General features: G+C 43.0%; 1 protein-coding gene across 17 annotated transcripts in view; it reads left to right on the top strand.

The window, feature by feature from the left end:
- Positions 1 to 21494, top strand: part of CIT (citron rho-interacting serine/threonine kinase) — a 166409-nt gene that overhangs the window by 3835 nt on the left and 141080 nt on the right. For all 17 annotated transcript variants that reach the window (XM_053206540.1, XM_027043931.2, XM_027043924.2 and 14 more), the window contains exons 3-5: positions 3210 to 3351; positions 10491 to 10666; positions 16005 to 16106. In XM_053206540.1, coding sequence (XP_053062515.1) covers positions 3210 to 3351; positions 10491 to 10666; positions 16005 to 16106 — 420 coding nt within the window. The remainder of the gene's footprint in view (positions 1 to 3209; positions 3352 to 10490; positions 10667 to 16004; positions 16107 to 21494) is intronic.

Raw genomic sequence — 21494 nt, 5'->3', positions numbered from 1 at the left:
CAGCTTTTTATTTTGCCAAGTAAAGGATGTACAGAGAAAGGCCTATTATCTCCAGTCCTTTCATTTCAAAAATAAGGGACTTTTTCTTTTTTTATAAATAAGGGACATTTTAAGAAATACCAACAGGGGTGACTGGGTGGCTCAGGTCATGAACTTCCAGTTCATGAGTTCAAGCCTCACATCGGGCTCTGTGCTGACAGCTCAGATCCTGGAGCCTAGTTAGGATTCTGTGCCTCCCTCTCTCTCTGCCCCTACCCCACTCATGCTCTGTCTCTCTCCCTCTCAAAAATAAACATTAAGGGGCGCCTGGGTGGCTCAGTCGGTTAAGCGGTCGACTTTGGCTCAGGTCATGATCTCGCGGTCCGTGAGTTCTAGCCCCGCGTCAGGCTCTGTGCTGACAGCTCAGAGCCTGGAGCCTGCTTCGGATTCTGTGTCTCCCTCTCTCTGACCCTCCCCTGTTCATGCTCTGTCTCTCCCCGTCTCAAAAATAAATAAACGTAAAAAAAATTTTAAAAAATTAAAAAAATTATTTTTGAGAGAGAGACTGAGTGTGAGCGGGGGAGGGGGAGAGAGAGAGAGAAAGACACAGACTCTGAAGAGGCTCCAGGCTCTGAGCTGTCAGCACAGAGCCCGACGCGGGGCTCGAACTCACAAGCCACAAGATCATGACCTGAGCTGAAGTTGGACACCCAACCGACTGAGCTACCCATGCGCCCCCAAAAAATTTTTTTTAAGAAACGCAACAAAGGAAGGATGTTACTTCAGAAAAAAAAGACCACTTTAAAATTTGAATATATCTAGCTTTATAGACAAATCATTATGAGGTGTTCATTTTTTCTCATTTTTGGCCAACTTGAGAACTTTGTTAAGAATCAGTACTGTATTTGGGAACTGCTGCTGTAGTTAGTCCAAACTACTAAAGAACAAAGGAACAAAGGCTTATTAATTTTTGGAGTTTGTGGCAGAACTATAAAGTGGCAGGTATGGTGGCTTGTGACCCAGTGCTTCACATACCTGGCTGAGGTTTGAATTTCTTGATGAGCTTGCTAATAAAACAGATTTTAGGGGCGCCTGAGTGGCTCAGTGGGTTAAGCGTCCGACTTCGGCTCAGGGCATGATCTCACAGTTTGTGAGTTCGAGTCCCGCTTTGAGCTCTGTGCTGACAGCTCAGAGCCTGGAACCAGCTTCGGATTCTGTGTCCCCCTCTCTCTCTGCCCCTCCCCTGCTTGTTCTTGGTCTTTCCCTCTCTCAAAAATAAGTAAACATAAAAGAACAAAAAAACAGATTCTAAGCCACAACCTGGAAAATTCTCACTCAGTAGGTGGGGGATAGCACCAGAGAATTTTTTTGCTGTTTTTTGGCTAAGTTCTTCGGGTGATTCAACGTAACCAGTCTGCGTCTATTATCCAGTGCTGTGTAAGAAACCATTCACAAAGTTTAAAGCAGCAATGATTTATTTTTCTTCTGATTCTGTGGGTTATCTGGATTCAAGTAGGCAGTTCTGTTCTACCCTGTGATGTCAGCTGGGGTCACTCAAGGGGCCATATTATGTTGGGAGCTTGGCTGGGACTGGAACACCTGGGTGCTGACTGCTGGCTGGGGCATCTGACTTTTCCTCTAGCTGACTTCTCTATGAAGTCCTTCATTATTCAGTAGTCTAACCCAGGGCTGGTAACTTTCTTCTGTAAATAATAAATATTTTAGGCTTTGGGAGTGGCTCCAACTATTCAACTCTGCCACTGTAGCACAAAAGCAGCCACAGTATGTAAATGAATGGGTGTGGCTATGTTCCAATAAAACTTTATTTATAAAAACAGGCAGTGGGCCAGATTGGCCTATGGGCCATAGTTTGCTGACCCCCGTCTGGTCTCAGCTTTTTTACATGGTGACTGGCTTCCCCAAAGAGAAAAGCAGACGGTGCTAGGCTCCTTTAGAACTCTGCCCAGAACTGGCACAGTGTCACTTTTGTCACCTTCTGTTGCTTAAAACAAGTCACAGAGAAAGTATAGATTCAAGGGGAGGAGAAATAGACTCTGGCTCTTGATGGGAGTGGCAGCAGCACCTACAGAGTTAGAGGGCCTGTTGGTGGCCATCTTGGCAGAGAGACCCCACACAATCCATAGCTTGGCCCATGGAAATCTTTGCTCTAGACCAGAGGTTGCAAACTCATGTCCCTAGGGGCCAGGAAGTGAGTATAAGTGAGTCACATGGGCCAGATGGAAGACTGGCAGTGAGGTCTGCAGTGAACTGCTGAACACATTCACTACAGAGGGGCAGCATCACTCAACCACAGCTCAGCATCACCAGATGGGAATGTGGGACGATGTTGCCCAGTCCTCCAGTATTTTAGGAGAACCCTCAAATCCCACCCTTTCTTTTGAATGGAATTTCCTGATTTTTCAATATTGGCAGGAAATTCAAATTTAAGTGCTGCAGGCCTGGGGTGCCTGGGTGGCTCAGTTGGTTAAGTGTCTGATCATGACTGTTGGCTCAGGTCATGATCTTGCGGTTCGTGAGTTCGAGCTCTGAGTCTGACTCTGTGCTGACAGGTCAGAGCCTGGAGCCTGCTTTGGATTCTGTGTCTCCCTCTCTTTCTGCCCCTCCCCTGCTCACACTCTGTCTCTCTCAAAAATGAAATAAACTTAAAAAAATATATAAATAAATGCCGCAGGCCAAACAAAACATGTCTGTGAGCTAGATACAGTCTGCCAGTTTGGAACTGTTGGTCTAGGTCATGAATAAATTCAGCTTCAGTGTGGGCACTTCGTTCACACTACTTTAGATTGTTCAAGTAAATTAAAGAAGCTGCAGTTATATTAGCAAACCTCTGGGCGCACTTGAAAGATGTAGCAATCATTGTGTCCTATTGTAGAGACATGGAAACACGTCAGAACCAGCAGGGTCCGCAGTCAATGTTCCCATGAGCCTCAGACTGTTAAGAAGGAGGGGCCTTTTCTTATTAATGGCACGCTCGTGAAGGTTTTCTTCCCAGGCACTGGTGAAAGAAGCCCACAATAATGGAATTGTACAAGTGATAACTTAATGACTCTCCATTGATGTCGCTTTAAAGAATGAAGCCACAGAATTGTGCTGTTAGTGTGTGTCGTGAGCAGTTAGAGTTGGTGGCTTGTAATTTACTCTGTGTGGATGTTATTGATCAAAGCTTTTCATTATTGACAGTGTCTCCATCTGCTGTTTGCTGTTTTTAGGGGAAACCACCCTTTCTGACTCAACAGCAGATGTCTCCTCTTTCCCGAGAAGGGATATTAGATGCCCTCTTCGTTCTCTTTGAAGAATGCAGTCAGCCTGCTCTGATGAAGATTAAGCACGTGAGCAACTTTGTCCGCAAATGTAAGTTTGGAGAGGTTTTTCTGGAAAAGTCTTCTGGGAGAGAAAACTGCAAAAATGCCCGAGGCAGAATGAGTTAGTGGTTGGTGGTAGTGAGTAGGAACTCTGTTCTGAGGAAGGCAGACTCAGTTTTAAGGTCAGTTTCCACCTGTTGCATTTGGGAGAACAGATAAGTCAGGTCTCCTGGTTGCAAGTGACAGAAACTCAACTCAAACTAGCTTAGGCCAAAAAAGTGAATTTATGGCTCATGAAACTGAGCTCGTGAAGCCCATCCAGGGATGGGTCAAACTTTAGGCATGGCTGGATCCAGGTACGTGAGTTAGTCCTCTGGCTCCATCCTTTTTTTTTTTTTTTTTTTAATTTTTATTTATTTTTGAGACAGAGACAGAGCATGGATGGGGGAGGGTCAGAGAGAGGGAGACACAGAATCCGAAGTAGGCTCCAGGCTCCGACCTGTCAGCACAGAGCCCGACGCGGGGCTCGAACTCACGAACTGCGAGATCATGACCCGAGCTGAAGTCGGACGCTTAACCGACGGAGCCACCCAGGCACCCCACTGGCTCCATCCTTATACCCACTCAGGGCTGATAATCCTGCAGGCATAGCAGGCACAGTATTTAATTTTAATAAATTGCACTTATTTTCATTAACTTAATTTAAATTTAGTTTGAAACAAGAAAACTATGAACAAAATAATTATAGTGATTTTGGGTTGTATTTATCCTTTTGTCAGTGGTATCATAAAATATAGTTTTTGACTTTTTTTAATGTTTATTTATTTTTGAGAGAGAGAGAGATAGTGAGTGAGCGTGAGCAGGGGAGGGGCAGAGAGAGAGAGAGGGAGACAGAATCCGAAGCAGGCTCCAGGCTCTGAGCTGTCAGCACAGAGCCTGATGCGGGGCTCGAACCCACAAACAGTGAGATCATGACCTGAGGCGAAGTTGGAGGCTTAACCAACTGAGCCACTCAGGCGCCCCTGTTTTTTTTTTTTTTTTTTTTTTTTTTTAATGGAGGAAGAGGCTGATGAAGGCAGTTGTATCTAGGGCCTATGAGAGTCATAAATCGGCCTTGGCCACACCCTGTTCGTGTCTTCCTCAATGTGGGGGAGTGGGCTGCTGGTGTCCCAGTTTTGTATTTTATTACTTTACATCAGTGTTTTTTGGCCAGTGGTGGTTTTGCACCCCCTACCCCCCAACCTCGGACACTTGGCAATGTTTGGGAGACATTTTCGGTTGTCACAACTTGCAGGGAAGAGTGCTCCTGGCATCTAGTGGGTGAAGCCAGAGATAATGCTGACCTTCCTGCAATGACAGAATAGCATAGGATTATCTGGCCCAAAATTTCAGTAGTGCCGAGTTTGAGAAACCCTCCCTTATGCGACTTTGCTGTGTAACCATGCACCTTGAACTATAGTGGTTCAACCATGCACCTTGAAACTATAATCGTTGTATTACCCCTCATGAATCTGTGGGTTGAGGATGTTTCCACTCCATGTGACTTGGGCTAAGATTGCAGGCACCCAGGACTCTCCTCGTCTAGAAAGTCCAAGATGGCCTGCACAGTGTCTGGTATGTTGCCTAGAAGGCTGGACTTGGCTGGGACTCTGGGATGACGGGGCCTTTCCCTGTCTCTGTGAAGTCTCCAGGCCTCTTGCTCTCCAAGTGGCTTCCCTGTGTGGTCTCTCCATCAAGGGTTAGCCAACTACAGCCTGGGATCCCTGTTTTGTAAAGCAAGTTTAATGGAAGGTGTTGGCCAGGCCTATTTGTTCACATACTGCCTGTGGCTGCTGTCACACTACAAGGCCTTTGAGTAGTGGTGACTGAGACCATATGGCTTACAGAGCCTTAAATATTTATTCTCTGGCCCTTAAAGAAAAGCTTGCTGACCTCTGATCTACATGGTCTCTCTAGTAGAGATGTCGACTTCTTACATGGTAGCTCAGGGCTTTCAAAAGCACCAAGGTGGAAACTGCCGGGACTTCTTAGGGCTTAGGTGTGGAAGGGACATAAGATCTCTTTTGCTGCATTGTCTTGTTTGAAGTGAGTCGTGGGGCTGCCCAGATTCCATGTGCCAGGGAGTCTAGGCATAAGGGCGTGAGTTCTAGGAGGTGTGTGTATGATTCGTTGGCACCATCTTTGGAGATGGTTACCACACCTTATGCAATATTTATTTTCCACTCTCTATATTAATAGGATCCCCAGGAAAGATTTTAACTGGTTCTGTTCTGGGTCATCTGTCTACCCCGTGACCAGGGGCTGGGCCAGGATGTCAAGTGTTATGGGCCTCATCTGGGTGCCTAGGGGTTCAGGGCACTGCAATTACCAGGGTTTCATGGAATAGGGGATGTGGAAGTACCCAAAGGAGCTGAGAGTTTTGAGTAGATAAAATTAATGTATGTCCACTTGTCTTTTCTGTTTCCTTATCTGCAAAATGGGGAAAATGCATATCCAATAAGGCTGTGTGGGGCTTGAATGAGTTAGTGCACAGATTAGGCTTACGTTGCCTGGCACACTGGAGATAATAAATGTTATCCAGTAATGGTAGCCACCAGCCTCCATGTATATTTAATATATTGTAGGTCTTTAACTTTGAAATGTACTTGGGTACTATTCATTATTCCATATTTATTTGAATAAACTCCCACCTTATTTTCTTGAATATTTAAATCCTCAAATAGGGAGTGGGAGGGGAAGGGAAATTATGAGACAGACTAATTTATCAAGCCATCTACCGGCTCCTTCATTAGTCTTGAGTCTGCCCTCTGGTTACTTTAAAGTAGTGGATCTTCTAGACTCATTCAGTAGTCAGGGGGCTTAGGCTTAGCGAAATGCAGATTTTTCTAATAGAATTCTCTTGCAAGGAACTGTTTCATATTTTTGAAGAGGCTTCCTGGAGAGTACGGCTGAGAGGCTGTGATTGGAAAAGGGTGATTACATTAGTATGTCTGGTTCCCCTGCCCCTCCGCCCCCAACCTCTTTTTAAGTTTCTGTTTTGGAATCTAAGTGTTCTTACATGGGTAGGAGGGCCCAAAAGTTGCTACTGCATAAGAGACTGTTGCTACTCCATGCTACTGCATGGAGACCGTTGGAGGAAATGAGACAGCGGGTATGGCCCTGAAGTGGTATCCCTAGCTGGAGCCAAAGTAGGACAGGGAACCCACATCTGGGAACCCAGGGAAGAGATTTTTGTTTCTTAATTACTGTTCTATTCCCAGTGCCTAAAACAGTGTCTGGCACATGATAGATGTTCAGTAAATATTGATTGAATGATTGTATTGCCGAGTGAACAAAGGGGCAAAATTGTAAGTATTGTATTGTAGAATTTGTGTAAAAAATAAACTGATATTAAAACATGAATAGGGGGTTCCTGGGTGGCTCGGTTGGGCATCTTACTTCGGCTCAGGTCATGATTTCACGGTTCGTGGGCTTGAGTCCTGTGTCAGGCTCTGCCCTGGCAGTATGGAGCCTGCTTGGGATTCTCTCTCTCACTCACTCACTCTCTCTCTCTCTCTCTCTCTGCCCCCTCCCACTTGTGTGTGCGTGTGTGTGTGTGTGTGTGTGTGTGTATAAACTTAAAAAAATAAAACATGAATAACAGTGTTGATAATTGTTGACATTGGACTATTCTTGGTGGTTTGACGGTAGCTTTAATCCTATACTCTTTCAGCTACATTTACTGTAGGCAAAAGCTTCTGTATGTTAACAACTGTAGTATGTATGGGTGAGTTATAACTATAAGAAATTTTTTTTCCAATTCTAAACATAATACAAAGTTAAATATATAAAAGGTCCAAATGATAAAAAAAATTAAGTAAACAGCTCTAACTGGCTGAGCCATCGAAGCACCCCATGTTTATTTAATTATATGAGCTCTTGATTTTGGCTCAGGTCACCATCCAGGGTCGTGGGATCGAGCCCTACATTGGGCTGAGCTTGGAACCTGCTTGGGATTCTCTTTCTCTCTCTCTCTCTCTCTCTCTCTCTCTCTCTCTCTCTCTCTCTCTCCCCCCCCCCCACCCCTCTCCCCTACTCTTGCACTCTCTTCCTTTTTCTCTGTCTAATAAATTAAAAATAAAAATAAAGGTCAAAATGAGAGAATATCCCTCAAAATCTTATCTAAGATAACTGCTGTTAACAGTTTGGTGCATAGTGTTGCAATTTTTTTTGTCCTTATAAAAATATTTATTATGGACATTTTGAAGGGGGTCTTAAGGTAAAGAGAATAATGTAATGAGCTCATGCGTACCAGTCAACAAGCAGTTATCAACCCTTTGCGTGTATGTTCTAACATTACTTTTGTTTAATTTTACACAAAGTGGATCATATGTATGTAATATTTTGCTACTAGCTTTGCTCACTTAGCATTATATTTACTCAACAAATATTTACGGAGCACTTGTTGTGTGCCAGGTTCCGTTTTAGGTACTGTGTTCACAGTAGTGATCAGCACTGACAAAAATTCCTGCCCTTAAAGAATATGTAATATATTCTAGTGGAGATTGAGCTACCTCATGTGCCTAATATGGTTTTATGTGGGTGGGACTTTTAGGTCAATTCCACTTCCCTGCTGATGGACCTTTAGGTCATTTCTGATTATTTTTCTGTTACAGGCAGTGCTCATGATGAATATCTTCCTGTCTATTTTGAGCACATCTGCTAACGTTTCTGTGAAGGACAAATCCCTAGAAATTGAAATGTTGAATGACTGAGTTTCAGAAAAGGAAGCGATACACTGTGCTGTATTGGCTTTTGCCCCTGGGTCCAAATGTTTATCTGACAAGGTCACGCTTTGACTGCCTTTTCATTACCATGCTTTGGGTCTTCATTTCCACCTCAATATTCGGTACTTAAATGCTGTAACTAACAGTGTGCAGGGCTGAAGTGTGATGTGGTTTTGGAATCACAGAAGCTGCTGGCATGGAGGGAAATTGTGAATCGTCTTTTTTTTTTTTTTTTTTTAATAGTCATAGACTTGAGTTTAGTATCTCAATCATTCACCTTAATAATTCAAAGCCTTTGGAAAAAGACCTAAAATTTGGTAAGGTTTCTCAGAATTCTGAGTATCCTTGTGGTTCTGTCTATAGCGGTTTATTTACTTGTGTGACTGAAATGCCTGGTGGTTACAGCGATGGGTCCAGAGTTGAGTTGGACAAATGCAGTAAGCAACTTAGGGACCCAAGGCCTAACAGAGAATTGGGAGAGGCTGGCTTCATGCGCAAGCAGTAATAAAATCAGGTTCAACCCAGGAAGTTGCAAGCCAGCATATTTGGGGAATTATAATTCAAAACTCAAATACTTGATCTGAAAGAAACTTGGAAAAATGGCAGGGAAGAGAGACAGGGCTTGGCACAGGGATGGCAGGGCAGAAGGAAGATATTGTGCAGCGTTCAGTCTTGCTTCTGCATGAATTCTCCACAAAGGTGCTCCAGATTTATTTTTCGCAATGGTTATGATGAATTTATTCGGATGTGCCGACCACGCTTGCCTGATTCCTCCAGGGACCAAAGGGAAATGCTTTCAGGATGACTGGCTGAAGAGACAGGTGGGAAGTCACTCAGTGTAGTGGAGTTCATCATGTGTACCTTTGATCCAAGTGAATGCGACTCCACCCACACAACAAAGAAAGGAGGTGGATACCAATTAAAATTGTATTGGCTAATTTATCAATATTCTGCTCAATGACTATAGGTAATGAAATGACTTTTCCCCTTGTTGGATTAATTTCCTCCTATTGTGTGAATAACTTGCCGAGCGTAGCTCTAGAATGTAGCTCCCAAGTTTATTTGGTGCCCAACCATGGAAAGGGCAACCTGCTCTAATGCCTGGAGGACTTCAGTGTCTGTCTGGGATATCAAGAGTCTCTTGGTCTCATCATGGCACCTTTCTGAGGGATTCTCCAGAATAATTTTGATTCCGTGTTCCTCTTGTCTTCCTTTGGAGCATAACCCCTATATTTGATGCAGCTTCTCTGTAATGTGCAGGATTGAATTTTTTAGTCAGCTACAGCTGTTCCACTTCCCTCTTTCAGATCCTTAGAGAGTCATTGCATATCCAGTGATGTCCCAGCTTACTGTTCTTAGAGTGTCAGTAAATATACTGTAGATTCCAAATCTGCCATCCATTTAATCCATACTTCATACATTCAGGATCTCCACCTGTTATGGACTGAATGTTTGTGTCCCCCTGCAAATTCATATGATGATGAAGTCATGAAGGTGGGGCCTCTGTGATGGAATTGTTGTCCTTAGAAGAAGAAAAAGAGAGACGAGGGTTCTGTCTCTCTCCATCTTGTGAGGATATAGTGAGAAGATGGCTGTCTGTAAGCCAGGAAGTGGGTTCCCACTAGGAACTCGGTCTGCCAGCACTTTGATCTTGGACTTCCCAGCCTCCAGAACCGTAAGAGATAAATGCCTGTTGTTTAAGCCACCTCATCTATGGTATTTTGTTACAGCAGCCTAAGCAGACTAAGATACTGACTGAGAGATTGCACTTGAAAAAGGAGTACTACCATAGGCAAAGAAACATAGTTGCAAACCCTTCCAGGTGTGTGACCTGTCAGTGCTGCAGAGCAAATGTCCAGGGCTCCATTTTCTTTTTCTTTTTGGTAGCACTGCTCCATATTAAGGGAAAGGAGGTATTACTGACAATCCGAAAGAGATGGGTTTGTGGGATAACACTGCCCAGTAGCACTAGAATGGGATAAGCGGGAGGTCAGCTCTAAAGTCGACTGAGTTGGGAATCGTGTTGCTTACGTCACATTATGAACCAGTCTAAATGCTGATAAGCGTGTTTGATCAAATGCTGCCCTGTGGCCTTCAGAGAGGAAGAAGAAAAGCCTGATTTGTGTTCTCCTATTTTCTGAGTCTACAGGATTCAAATCGTAGCTACCATGGAAACTGCTTTGGAATTTCTGGAGCCCTTAATTTTAAACTTAACATATAAAAACACTTTTGTGCTGATTTTATAATTATTCATGACGGATGGGAAAGTGACTAAAATGTCTTTTGACAGCGAGGGAACACATAGGAACACTTTTTTCCTTTCTTTCTTTCTTTTTTTTTTTTTTTTTTTTGTGCTTTCATAAAGATGCGTGTATTGGAAAGTGCTTCACTCACCTGGGTGTAACTCTTACATCTCTTGCAGATTCCGACACCATCGCTGAGTTACAGGAGCTCCAGCCTTCAGCAAAAGACTTTGAAGTCCGAAGTCTCGTGGGCTGTGGTCACTTTGCTGAAGTGCAGGTGGTAAGAGAGCGAGCAACTGGCGACGTCTATGCCATGAAGGTCATGAAGAAGACGGCCTTGTTGGCCCAAGAGCAGGTAGGAGCATTTTCACACCACACCCTTTCCCCTTCCTGTACCAGGATGTTCACTGCAGAGGCAATCATCTGCTGAATTGACATCTGGGATTGAGCAAGCTATCCTCGGCGACTCTTTGGTTAATTACAGTTGCAGAAAGAGCTCTCCCGTTCTCAGCTTTTCTTGAACTGATACTGACTCATTTTGAGGGCTCACAAGCTTCCCGCGATTGCTTTATTGTGTTTCTATAGTTGTATTTTATTCAGAATCAACGTGGCCTTTTAACTAATGAATTTAAGATGACCTTTATGACCGTCAGCTGGCAGTTTCGACATGTGCACATTGTGGGGTTAGTCAGGCAGCATATGGTTGTGTGCACATTTTCTATACTTGTGTTGTGGGCATATGTGTTTGATTTTAAAACAGGCCTTTGAAGAAATTAAATAAAATTGTCCTGTGGCGAGAGTGTTGCTTGTTTGAGAGCAGGTAAGAACTTCTTTTTTATGGTCATGGTGTTTTTCTTTCTTTTAAACAAGGCTGCTGCTCCAGACATATCGATTCATTTGCCGAGTTTCTAGAGAGACTGCCATCAGCCTTGGCGTTCAGAGCAATTTATTAGTTACAGACGTCCGAGCACACATCATGTGTCTGATAATGTACCCGGCTCCGTGGGAAGCCCGTGAAAGGAATTGAAGCTCCATGGCCGTTAGTTGCAGGGTTTTAAAAACAACTTTGGAAAGTGGAGAAAAAATGCAAATGTATAAAGCAGGCGCTTAGCCGCTAAACATCACAGAAGGGAGAGCAGTTAGCAAATTCACCAGCTGAGGAGTGAGGAGAGATGTGAGTGAGCCAGGGACGGTTAGGGGAGGTTCACACTGCTGAGAGCGAATGCAGGTTCTGGGCGGAGAGACGTGACAGGAGTGTGGCAGGTGGAAGTGTATGTGTGACGTTCTGGAGGTTTGAGTACTAGAATGCTGTACAGATGTGTGTGTGTGTGTGTGTGTGTGTGTGTGTGTGTGTGTGTTAGTGGTTTAGAACAGATGGGACTAGGAAATGGGGAGAAATGAGACATTTGGGTGGGGAGAGGGTAATTGGTGGGAAATCTGATGAACCTTTTTTTATTGTGGCAAAATATACATAACATAAAATTTACTGTTTAAAATTATTTTTTTTATTTTTTTTTTATTTTTGAGAGAGAGAGAGAGAGAGAGCGCAAGTGGGGGAAGGGCAGAGAGAGAGGGAGACACAGAATCTGAAGCCGGCTCCAGGCTCTGAGCTGTCAGCACAGAGCCCGATGCGGGGATCAAACTCCTGAGTCATGAGATCATGAGCGGAACCAAAGTTGGGCACTTAACTGACTGAGCCACCCAGGTGCCCCTAAACATTAGGGTTGTAATTATTTAATTAGGGTTTTAATCCTTCTTAGGGTACAATTCACTGGCCTTAAGTGCATTTACCAATGTTGTGCAACCATAGCCACTGTTTCTAGAATTTTCTCATCCTCCCAAACAGAAACTCTGTACCTATTAAATGTTAACTCCTTATTCCCCCAAGAACTGTTTGGAATGGCAGCTCACTTTGTGAGGCAGCTGGGGATCATTTACACTTTTGGAAGGAGGAGGTTGGGATCAGAGTCTGAGGACTCAGTGGCTTTGCGTGGCCTCCAGTCAAAGAAGCAGCGGAGGGCAGGAAGCTGCTTGTCAGAGTCCGAGAATGATGTAGCCTGTGTTTAGCAGTGAAATGTGAGCTACTTCACAGGAAGGAGAAATGACAGGACGTTGCCGATCATTTGGAAGGGAGGAATGGGAGGTATTCACTTAACCTCCCAGTATCTAAGCAGCCACCTATCCTCGGTACAAACTTACTGAGCACCTGTTGTGTGTGGTGTGCTTCTGGGTCCTTGAGGGGAGGCATGAAGTGTAGCCCTGACCTTGCAACGCTTCTGTTTTAGGTGGGAAGTAGTGCATGTAAAAAGAAAACAATCTAATATACTGCACTGCAGGCAAGCGACAGAGATGTGCAGATAGGGTGCCTTCCTTCCGGTGAATGACTCACGATGACCCTGTGTGAGGTGTGGGCTGGGGGATTTTAAAAATAATACACATCCAGGAACTAATAAAAGCTACCCAACCATTCCTTAAGAGGGTGAATAAAAGAAGAGTCTTTAATTGAGCCATGGCAAGCCTTCATAATTTAAGGGCATGAGAAGAGAAAAACCAGCACAGGGTGTGAATGAAAGGAAATGCCAGAGAAGGAGGTAGAGAGAGGTGACATCCTGTAAGCAAGGCCTATCACCTAGGAGAGGCCAGCACACCTGTTCAGGGCTCTGTGAGAACCAGAAGAGTCCTCAGAGACCATTTATTTTATTTAAAAAAAATAAAAATAATTTTTTAATGTTTATTTTTTAGAGAGACAGAGTGCAAGTGGGGGAGGGGCAAGAGAAGGAGATACAGAATCTGAAGCAAGCTCTGGGCTGTCAGCACAGAGTCTGATGGGGGGCTTGAACTCATGAACCGTGAGATCATCACCTGAGCCAAAGTCAGATGCTTAACTGACTGAGCCACCCAGGCGCCTGAGACTGTTTATTTTAATGGGGGCTTCAGGGGTCAGATGAAGAGCCAATGGTGAGCAAATGAAGATGTAGGCTTCTCAGTTCAGCCAACCTTCACTGAACACCTTTTATGTGCCAGGAAAGGACCACAGATCAGGTGCAGGAGATTACAGAAGTTGGGTTGTTTCCGGCATGTGTTCCATATAGCACTGGTGGTATGCAAGATGATTTTAGGTAGTACATGGACAAAACTATTTTGAGGTGTTTAGTAGTCTAATATTAACTAGCGTGTTAAAACCTGGGAGTTTTATAGATGTTAAAATAAATGGAAGAAGGCATATTTAAAGTTAAATTATTACTACTTTTTTGAAGTTTTATTTATTTTGAGAGAGCAAGAGCGGGAGAGGGGCAGAGAGTGAGGGAGAGAGAGAATCAAACAGGCTGCATTCTGTCAGCACAGAGCCCGATGTAGGGCTTGATCTCACGAACTATGAGACCATGACCTGTGCCAAAACCAAGAGTCGGACGCTTAACTGAGCTACCCAGGTGCCCCTAAAGTTAAATCATTTTTATTTTGAAATAGTCACACATTTATAGAAAAGTTGCAAGCACAGTGTATCAGCCAGGATTCTAGAATATATAAAAATATGCACATTAAATATATATACATATACACATTGAATATCCATACATACACGTGTATGGATGACTTACCCAGTTGTAAGGACTGTAAAGTCTGAAATCTGTAGGGGAGTCCAATAAGCTGGAAACTCTTGCACAAGAACTGATAATGCAAACTTGAGGCAGAATTTCTTCTTTATCAGGGAAGCCTCACTTTTGTTCTTTCATATGATTGGCTGAGACCCACCCAGGAAGGATCATCTCCTTTACTAAAGTCAACTGATTGTAGATGTTGACTTGTTAACCATATCTACAAAATATCTTCACAGCAATGCTTAAGATTAGCTGGGTGCTATAGCCTAGCTAAGTTGACATGTAAAACTATCACAAACTATGAACAACTTTTTTCTTCCTGAGCCATTTGAAAACATGTTGCCAGTGATGCCCCGTTACCTCCAAATACTTCAATGTGCATTTCCTACAAGAAGGACGCTCTCCTGTGAACCACAATACAGCCATCACTATGGGAAAAGACACAATGCTACATTACTGCCATCTAATCCTAAGACCCTGTTCATGGTCCACCAACTGTTTCATGGTCTTTTAGAGCAAAAGCTCAGGATCACACATAACATTTAGTTGTCCTGTCTTTTTAGTCTTTTTCAGTCTGGACCAGCTTCTCAGTTTTCCCTGGACTCTCATGACCTTGGCCATTCTGAAGATTACAGGCCAGTTATTTTGTAAACATACAGATATGTTTAATGTTGCTCAGGTTCATTCAGGTTATAGATCTTTGGCAAGAATATCACAGACAAGATGCTCTATTCTTCTCATCGAGTCCCACCGGGTGACCCCATTTCAGTTTGTCACATTCATGTCGATGTTCACTTAGGTATCGGCCGTGCTTCTCCACTGTAGGGTCACTCCTTTCTTCGTCATTACATGAGTATTCTGTAGGGAGGTGCTTTCAGACTGTGGAAATACCCGATCCTCATAAAACTTTCAGGTTCTTAATTTATAGCTGTATGGACTTGCATGTTCCTGTTTAAGTCAATGAATTAGAAGCCATTCCTGTCATTATGTATTTTTATAATCAAATCGTCCTCTAAGCTGGGCCATGAGAATCTCTTCAGGTTGATTTCTGTGTCTTTTGACGCATCCCCATCTTTGAGTTACTGTCTTGCTTTCTGGTGCAAGATGTTAAAGCTCTTGTACTTTTACCTTGCCTGCCCCACCCTTGCAATCAGACCTTTCTCAAAGGGTGCCTGTTCCTTTTAGTGTAAAATGGTATTTAGAAACCAAGATCCGGGTACTAGGTGTCCTTATTGCTGTTGGAGTGTCACTGCTTCCAGATCCCTTTCAGTGAGCAGAGCTAGAGAATAGAAATTCAGGTATTTAATATAGCTACTTGCGTGCGCGCGCACGCACACACACACATTTATTTTTCTATTTCTCCATCTCTGTACATTGAAAAACCATGTGTTCATACCAATACGTCCAGGTCCAGTCCAACTTCCCTGAGTGTATTCTAGTGTTCACCCTTTCTGTGTTTGTAGCTCCCTTCTCTGATATCACCCATAATATTTTAGCTTATTTTATGCATCTGTGTGTATCCAGTCTACTGTCTTTGCTGCCACTCTTCTCATTGGTAGGCTTAGATGCCCCGTTCCAGGCTATCGCTGCCTGTGGATACCTTCCTCACCCTATTTGGGCCCTTGATACCTGATATTGGACTGCCTCCCCCCCCCCCCCCGCCCCCACACATAGTTGCCGCCCTCCTCACCCTGCTTGGGCCTGGCACCCTGTTCTGGGCCACTGTGTCCCACTCTCCCTACTACCTGTTATGGATGCTTACCTTGTTCTGTTCCACCTAATGGATTTAGGACTGAATTATTCAGGGAGAGAAGGTGAAGAAGAAAAAGAGGGAGATATTTAGATTCGGAAGAAGTGAGTTGCTTTAAGGACAAAAGTAAATAATTGGACAGATAATACACAGATCTGGCAAAAATCATGAGCAAAGTAGACGAATGAATGAAATTTGTGGAGTGCTGGGCTAAGGGATGGTTTTTCTTTTCTTAAACTAGAGACATCAGTTTAGGCTTAAAGAGAGAGGTTGGGACATTCACCCCTCCCCCAACACTTTGTTCTTTATATTATAATTGTCTAAAGGGTTTCTTTTCCCCCTAGGTTTCATTTTTTGAGGAAGAACGGAACATATTATCTCAGAGCACAAGCCCTTGGATTCCCCAGTTACAGTACGCCTTTCAGGACAAAAATAACCTTTATCTGGTGAGTCTTTTCATCCATCTCTCTGGAATTAGTCCAATGCTGATACTCAGATATCATAGACATAGAATTGGATGTGTTTCTTGTCCATATGGTCTGTTGAGTTGCTGTCCTGACTTTAAGGTGTCTCCCTGTTCTCCTTGTCCTAAAGATGAAGGGCTATCCCATTTAGAAACAGCCCCATTTGTTGTTGAGTATTGTAGCTGTGGCTTAAAGGGCAATAATGAGAAATCATTTATTTGGAAATAGTCTGATACTACCTTTAATAGACTCTTGCTTTAATTTTTTTTTTTTTTGAGACATAATTGACATACAACATTACATTAGCTTCAGGTGTACAGTGTAATGATTCAGTATTTGTATATACTGCGAAATGATCAACAACTAAGTCTAGTGAACATCATTTAAATTTTTTAATTTTTAAAAATTGAGATAATGCACAGTTATTTTAAGAAGATGCAAACACTGCAGAACTGTATGAAATAGGGAAAGTTCTCTACCTTTTTTTCTAATCCCTTTCCCTAGGGGAACCTATTATTGGTTATGTATATTCTTCCTGACCCTCATGGAAAAAATATTTCCATGTCTGTATTTATAACACATGTATATAGTTTGTTTTATGAAACTTGTATATTACTTTCTACTCTTTTCTTCAGCTTGCTTTTTGCCTTTCAGCAATTTACCCCGGACATTTTTCCATGTCAGTACATACAGATCTGCCTTGTTCTTTTGAACAGTGCCATAGTATTTCTGATGTACGTGTAGCATAACTTTCACAATACTAAAATTAATTCTGGAGCCTTGTTTAGGTTCTTGGGGGCTTAGATTCCTAAAGTAAAAAAATTTATCCCGGAAACAATTTTTGTTCCTGATTAAGCCCTTAAAACAAGACTATCATACTATTACCTTGAATGGAGAGAAACTCTTATAGAGGCTCATGTAAGAGGAAAGGGTAAGAGAGGGTTGGATTCCAATTTATCTTAAACTTCCACTGGATAGTTTTGGGGGACTTTATTGCCTTTATTTCTGACCTGTAATAAGCACTTTATTTGGTTTCCTATTAGTTGAGAACCTATTGCTGGTAAAGAAGTACCCCCCACACCTCCTCCCCAGCCCCACCTAGCCTTCTGAGCAAGAATGTTTATATACAAATGCATTAGGAGATTGGCCTTGCACTAACCACATGGTAGAGGTGATGACAAATTCTAAGTGTTCTGTGTAACAGTGATGACAACTGGTGGTTGACATTGCTTGTATTCGGGTGGCCAATGAGGATGACCAGAGGGGCCCTGGGAGTGATACCAGCTCGTAGTTTCCTTTGTGTTGACTAGTAGTTTTGTTTCTATTTTTGTTTTCATGGCTCAACACTTTTCAAAGTGCATCTCCAAGAGGGTAATACCTGGTCATTTCAAAAATTTTAACCTCTTTGGTGCCACCATTTTTATCCCTACCAATTGACTTTGTCCTAGTGGTAGACCTTCCCTTTTTCTTTTTAATGGTGTAATTAACTGCTGTGGACTTCCTCTTGGGCACAGCCTAACTGGAATGCCTTATGGTCTGGGAATATCAGCCTCTCCTCTGCTAAGAGACCTCCCAGTGGCAGGGGGCTTCCTTTTTTTGGGCCTTTTGTCTGTGGGGCTTCCATCTGGATGTTGCCCCTGGCATTAGCATTCCTAGCTTAATGACCATCTTTCCAGGTTTTCTAGCCGCCATCTTACAAGAGGGGAATGATCTCAAAACAGCTGTCTCCTGGAGTTCTAGTTGCCTCAGCACATTGATACCTGGCTGCAATGACATTTTTACACCCTTCTTTCATAGCTCAGTTGGGTATTGCTGATGGGATCTTGTAATTATTTCCCTGTCTGCATTCTCTTCGCAAGTATGTTGGTAATTTGGAGTAAAATGCTTGCTAAGGGTACAGTTTTCTTATAAATATCCAAACTCAGCATTGGAACTAAGATATGATTATAGATCCTCCATTCTTTATCTGCAATTCTGAAATGCCCAGAGCTCTGAATAACCTCAAGTTCCTTAGTTACTTATTTGGCAGCAAAACCTGACCGGAATCTCTTCTTCATTCCCTTTAGTATGACTATTTGTAATTTTGCCAAAAAATTGTGATTTTGATTGCATTTGATTACAGGGTGATATCTCAAGCCATACCCTAGGGTGCTACATAACATAAAGTATATGCACCATTTTACTTTTCTAAAATCTGAACATTTCTGCATCTGGAAATACATTCTGCCACAAGATAAGGGGACCGTAGATCTATATTGGTATCGTGAAGTACCAAAATTCCGTTGTATCTATTGACCACTTATAGATCACCAAACCTTTGAAGTTTGGGGAAACATAAATTATCCTAAGCTCTCGGGCAGTTGAACGTTCACTTGTAATGCAAATGCAGTTTAATTGAAGATACATTTAGAAATCAGTGAATAAAACAAGTAGGAATCGGTGACCTATATATTTCTCAAAGCTGTCTCTTCTCTCCATTCTTGCTTCGACTGGGTGAGTTCCGGCTGCCATCTTTTTTTGCCTGCATTACTGCAGTAACCTCCTAAGTGTTCTCCCTGCCATCTGTCTTGCCCTTCCCCCAGGTCTTCTACACACTGCAGCCAAGTCATCCCACTGTTAAAACCCTTTAAGACTCCCTGCTGCCCTCTGGATAAAGTCCAGACTCTTCCATGTGGTTTCCAAGGCCTTTTTCATATATACCCCTCTAGGCTTGTTGCTTACCATTTCTTTGTTTTTACTTTACATTCATCCTGACCTTCCTTTGGTTCTTTGATCTGGCCTCTGACCTTTCTCCACGCTGTTCCCTCTTTCCCTGTTTCCCAGGCTAACTCCTGTTTCTCCTTCTGGACTTGGGCCAGGTATCACTTCTTCCAGAAACTCATCCTGGCCTCTCTTCTTCCGGGAGGGTTGCCCTTCTGGCTGCATACTCATAACACCCTGTGTGTCCTCTTCATGAGTGGGTGTGGGGCTACCCTACCAGGCTACACCTCTCTCCACTAATGGAGGGATTCTGTTTCCCTTGCTTCCTGTGGTGCTTCCCCAAGTAAATGCTTAAGATGCTTTTATTCAACGAATGTCTGATTAATTTCATAGAAATTGATTTACATACAGATTTGCTTACTGTGTTATGGAAATCACACATTAGTAGTAGGAGTTTTATTCTCTAAAGTATGTAATTCAAGTTAGATCCAGTGGGATTTTCAAAATTTGGAGTGCAGTGCAGGGAAATTGAACTTGGATCCTTTTGAAATTTGATGGTTAAAAATTTATTTGTCGTTACATACCAATGAATGTGGCTTGCCATTTTCTGGCGTATAGAAAATTTCAATGAAGTCCATTGTATTAATGTCTGGTTCTATATAACAAGGCTAGTTCTGTGTTCTGGCAGGCAGCCCATGGAAACAGCGCTTTGTTGATCTGGTTCATGATGAAATCTGTTCAATTCTGTATAACAGATGCCTTCACCAGTGTCCTTCCAGGAAGGAGCTGGTCTTTACAAAGAAACCATTGTTTTGCAACTCACTACTTGTAGTATTGTTGCATCTAAGCCCTTTGTGAGATTCTTAAAGCTTGCTGGCTTTGTATTGATGTTTTTCATGCCATGTGTCTTCAGGCTGCCCTTGCTCTGAGTCACAACCGATCCATGAATCTTCTTTCCTCACAGTGGCCTCACATTGACTTCCTTCTGTTCATTCCAATTTTTTCTCCCCCAGTTGCACATAGGATGTATTAGTTAAGGTATAGACTAAGCTACTGTAACAAAAAGATACCAAAATACAGTCCGAACTGATGGAGCAGCTCTGTTGTATGTGATAATCCAGGGACCCGGGTTCCTTCCATCTTGTGGCTCCTCATCCCTTAGGATGTTGTCCTCTTTGATGTGGTTGAAGTCGGGTATTTCATATTTTCATTTCACCTGGCTGGTAGGAGAAAGGAGTAGAGGACAGAACAAGCAAATTCCTTTTACTTAGAAAGATATGGAAGTGGGGCACATCATTTCCTTTCCTGTTTTATTGACTGGAACTTGATCATATGACCTTACATCTATACCATCTAGTGGCATGGCCATTCTCCAGCTTCGGGAAGAATGGATTTGGGGGACCAGTTGTAGTCTGCCACAGAGGTTAAAACACCTACTTTTGTAGGCAATAAGAGATCTGGGTTTTGAAGCTGGGCCCCCTAGATCCACCTCCCATACTTTTACCCATTATGTTACACTGTCACATCCCAAAGCACTTCTGTTCCGTCCCCGGTTCTGAAGTCCTGCTTGGGATTAGTTCTTTACATTGTCTCGCTTTGCACCGAAGCAATTGCACAGGTGGTATTTCCTTCCTTTGTAGGGACAGTTTGGAGGTTGGCTGTTTTTAGACAGTGACCCCTGTGGCCTGTGGGTGTTGGGCTCTAGCCTCTGCTGACACTGGGAGTCTGGAGAGAGTTAACAAATACAACTTCATTGTTTATTTTCGTAAAATGTGGCAGCTTATGATAGTTTTGACAGTGAGACATGTGCTGTTTTGATCTCTCAGAAAAGATTATCCAGTTTTCAGGCATGTCTCAAAACTCACCAGCATGTTCTCATGTTGCTGTTTCAGAAGCCTGGGTTTGGAAGCTGGCTGCCCGTCGGAAGGAAGCTGTTACTTAGAATATAGGTTCTTATTTTATTACTCTTCCTTGGTTGGTCTCTCTGGAGTCATTGGCCTTTTCGGCTTCAATGTTCTCATTGGTGAAATGAGATATTAATACCTTTTATTGACCCCAATTCAGTTGCTGCGTATGTTATTGCCTTGGAGGGGTTCTTTGTGCCTTCAAAATAGTTGTTTCATGTCCTGGTCTTTCGAGGCATATTTCAAGTGAATGCATTTAAAGTTTTAGTCGTCACAATTTTGTTCCATTGTCCCAGTTTGCCTTGTCCCATGGTCCCAGTTTCTGGCTTAGTAGATCGAAGATGGGGCCCAAGAATTTGCAACCAGGTGCCAGGTGATGCTGCTGCTAGTCTGGGGGCCCCACTTGGAGAACCATGGTCCTACGGCTATAGTTACAGTTAATTTCTGGCTACTTCTTCCTCCTTTTGCTCCTTCAACAATGGTGAAGTTTCTCAGATCCTGTCCCTTGCTCTTTGCTCTTTCAGGTTGACAAGTGGTACCTACTCCCCAGCTCTTAACTAGCCCCAGGGTTCTTCACCAGTGCAGGGTGCTTCATTAATTCATGTCCTCAGTTACCTAGTTTGAGTGTGCAGTCTGTTTCTTGCCAAGACTCTGGATGATTCAGTGCTCAATGAGGATTTTTCTGAATAGATGGATGAATCAGGCTGGGATTCCTATTTTCTGGAAAAAAAAAAAAAAAAAGGGTCTTCTCTCTTTTTCTCTTGGT

This window comes from Acinonyx jubatus, chromosome D3, assembly GCF_027475565.1.
Source record: "Acinonyx jubatus isolate Ajub_Pintada_27869175 chromosome D3, VMU_Ajub_asm_v1.0, whole genome shotgun sequence".
In the NCBI taxonomy this organism is placed as follows: Eukaryota; Metazoa; Chordata; class Mammalia; order Carnivora; family Felidae; genus Acinonyx; species Acinonyx jubatus.
Note: the sequence above shows the minus strand (reverse complement) of the source record. Positions and strands in the feature narration are given on the sequence as shown.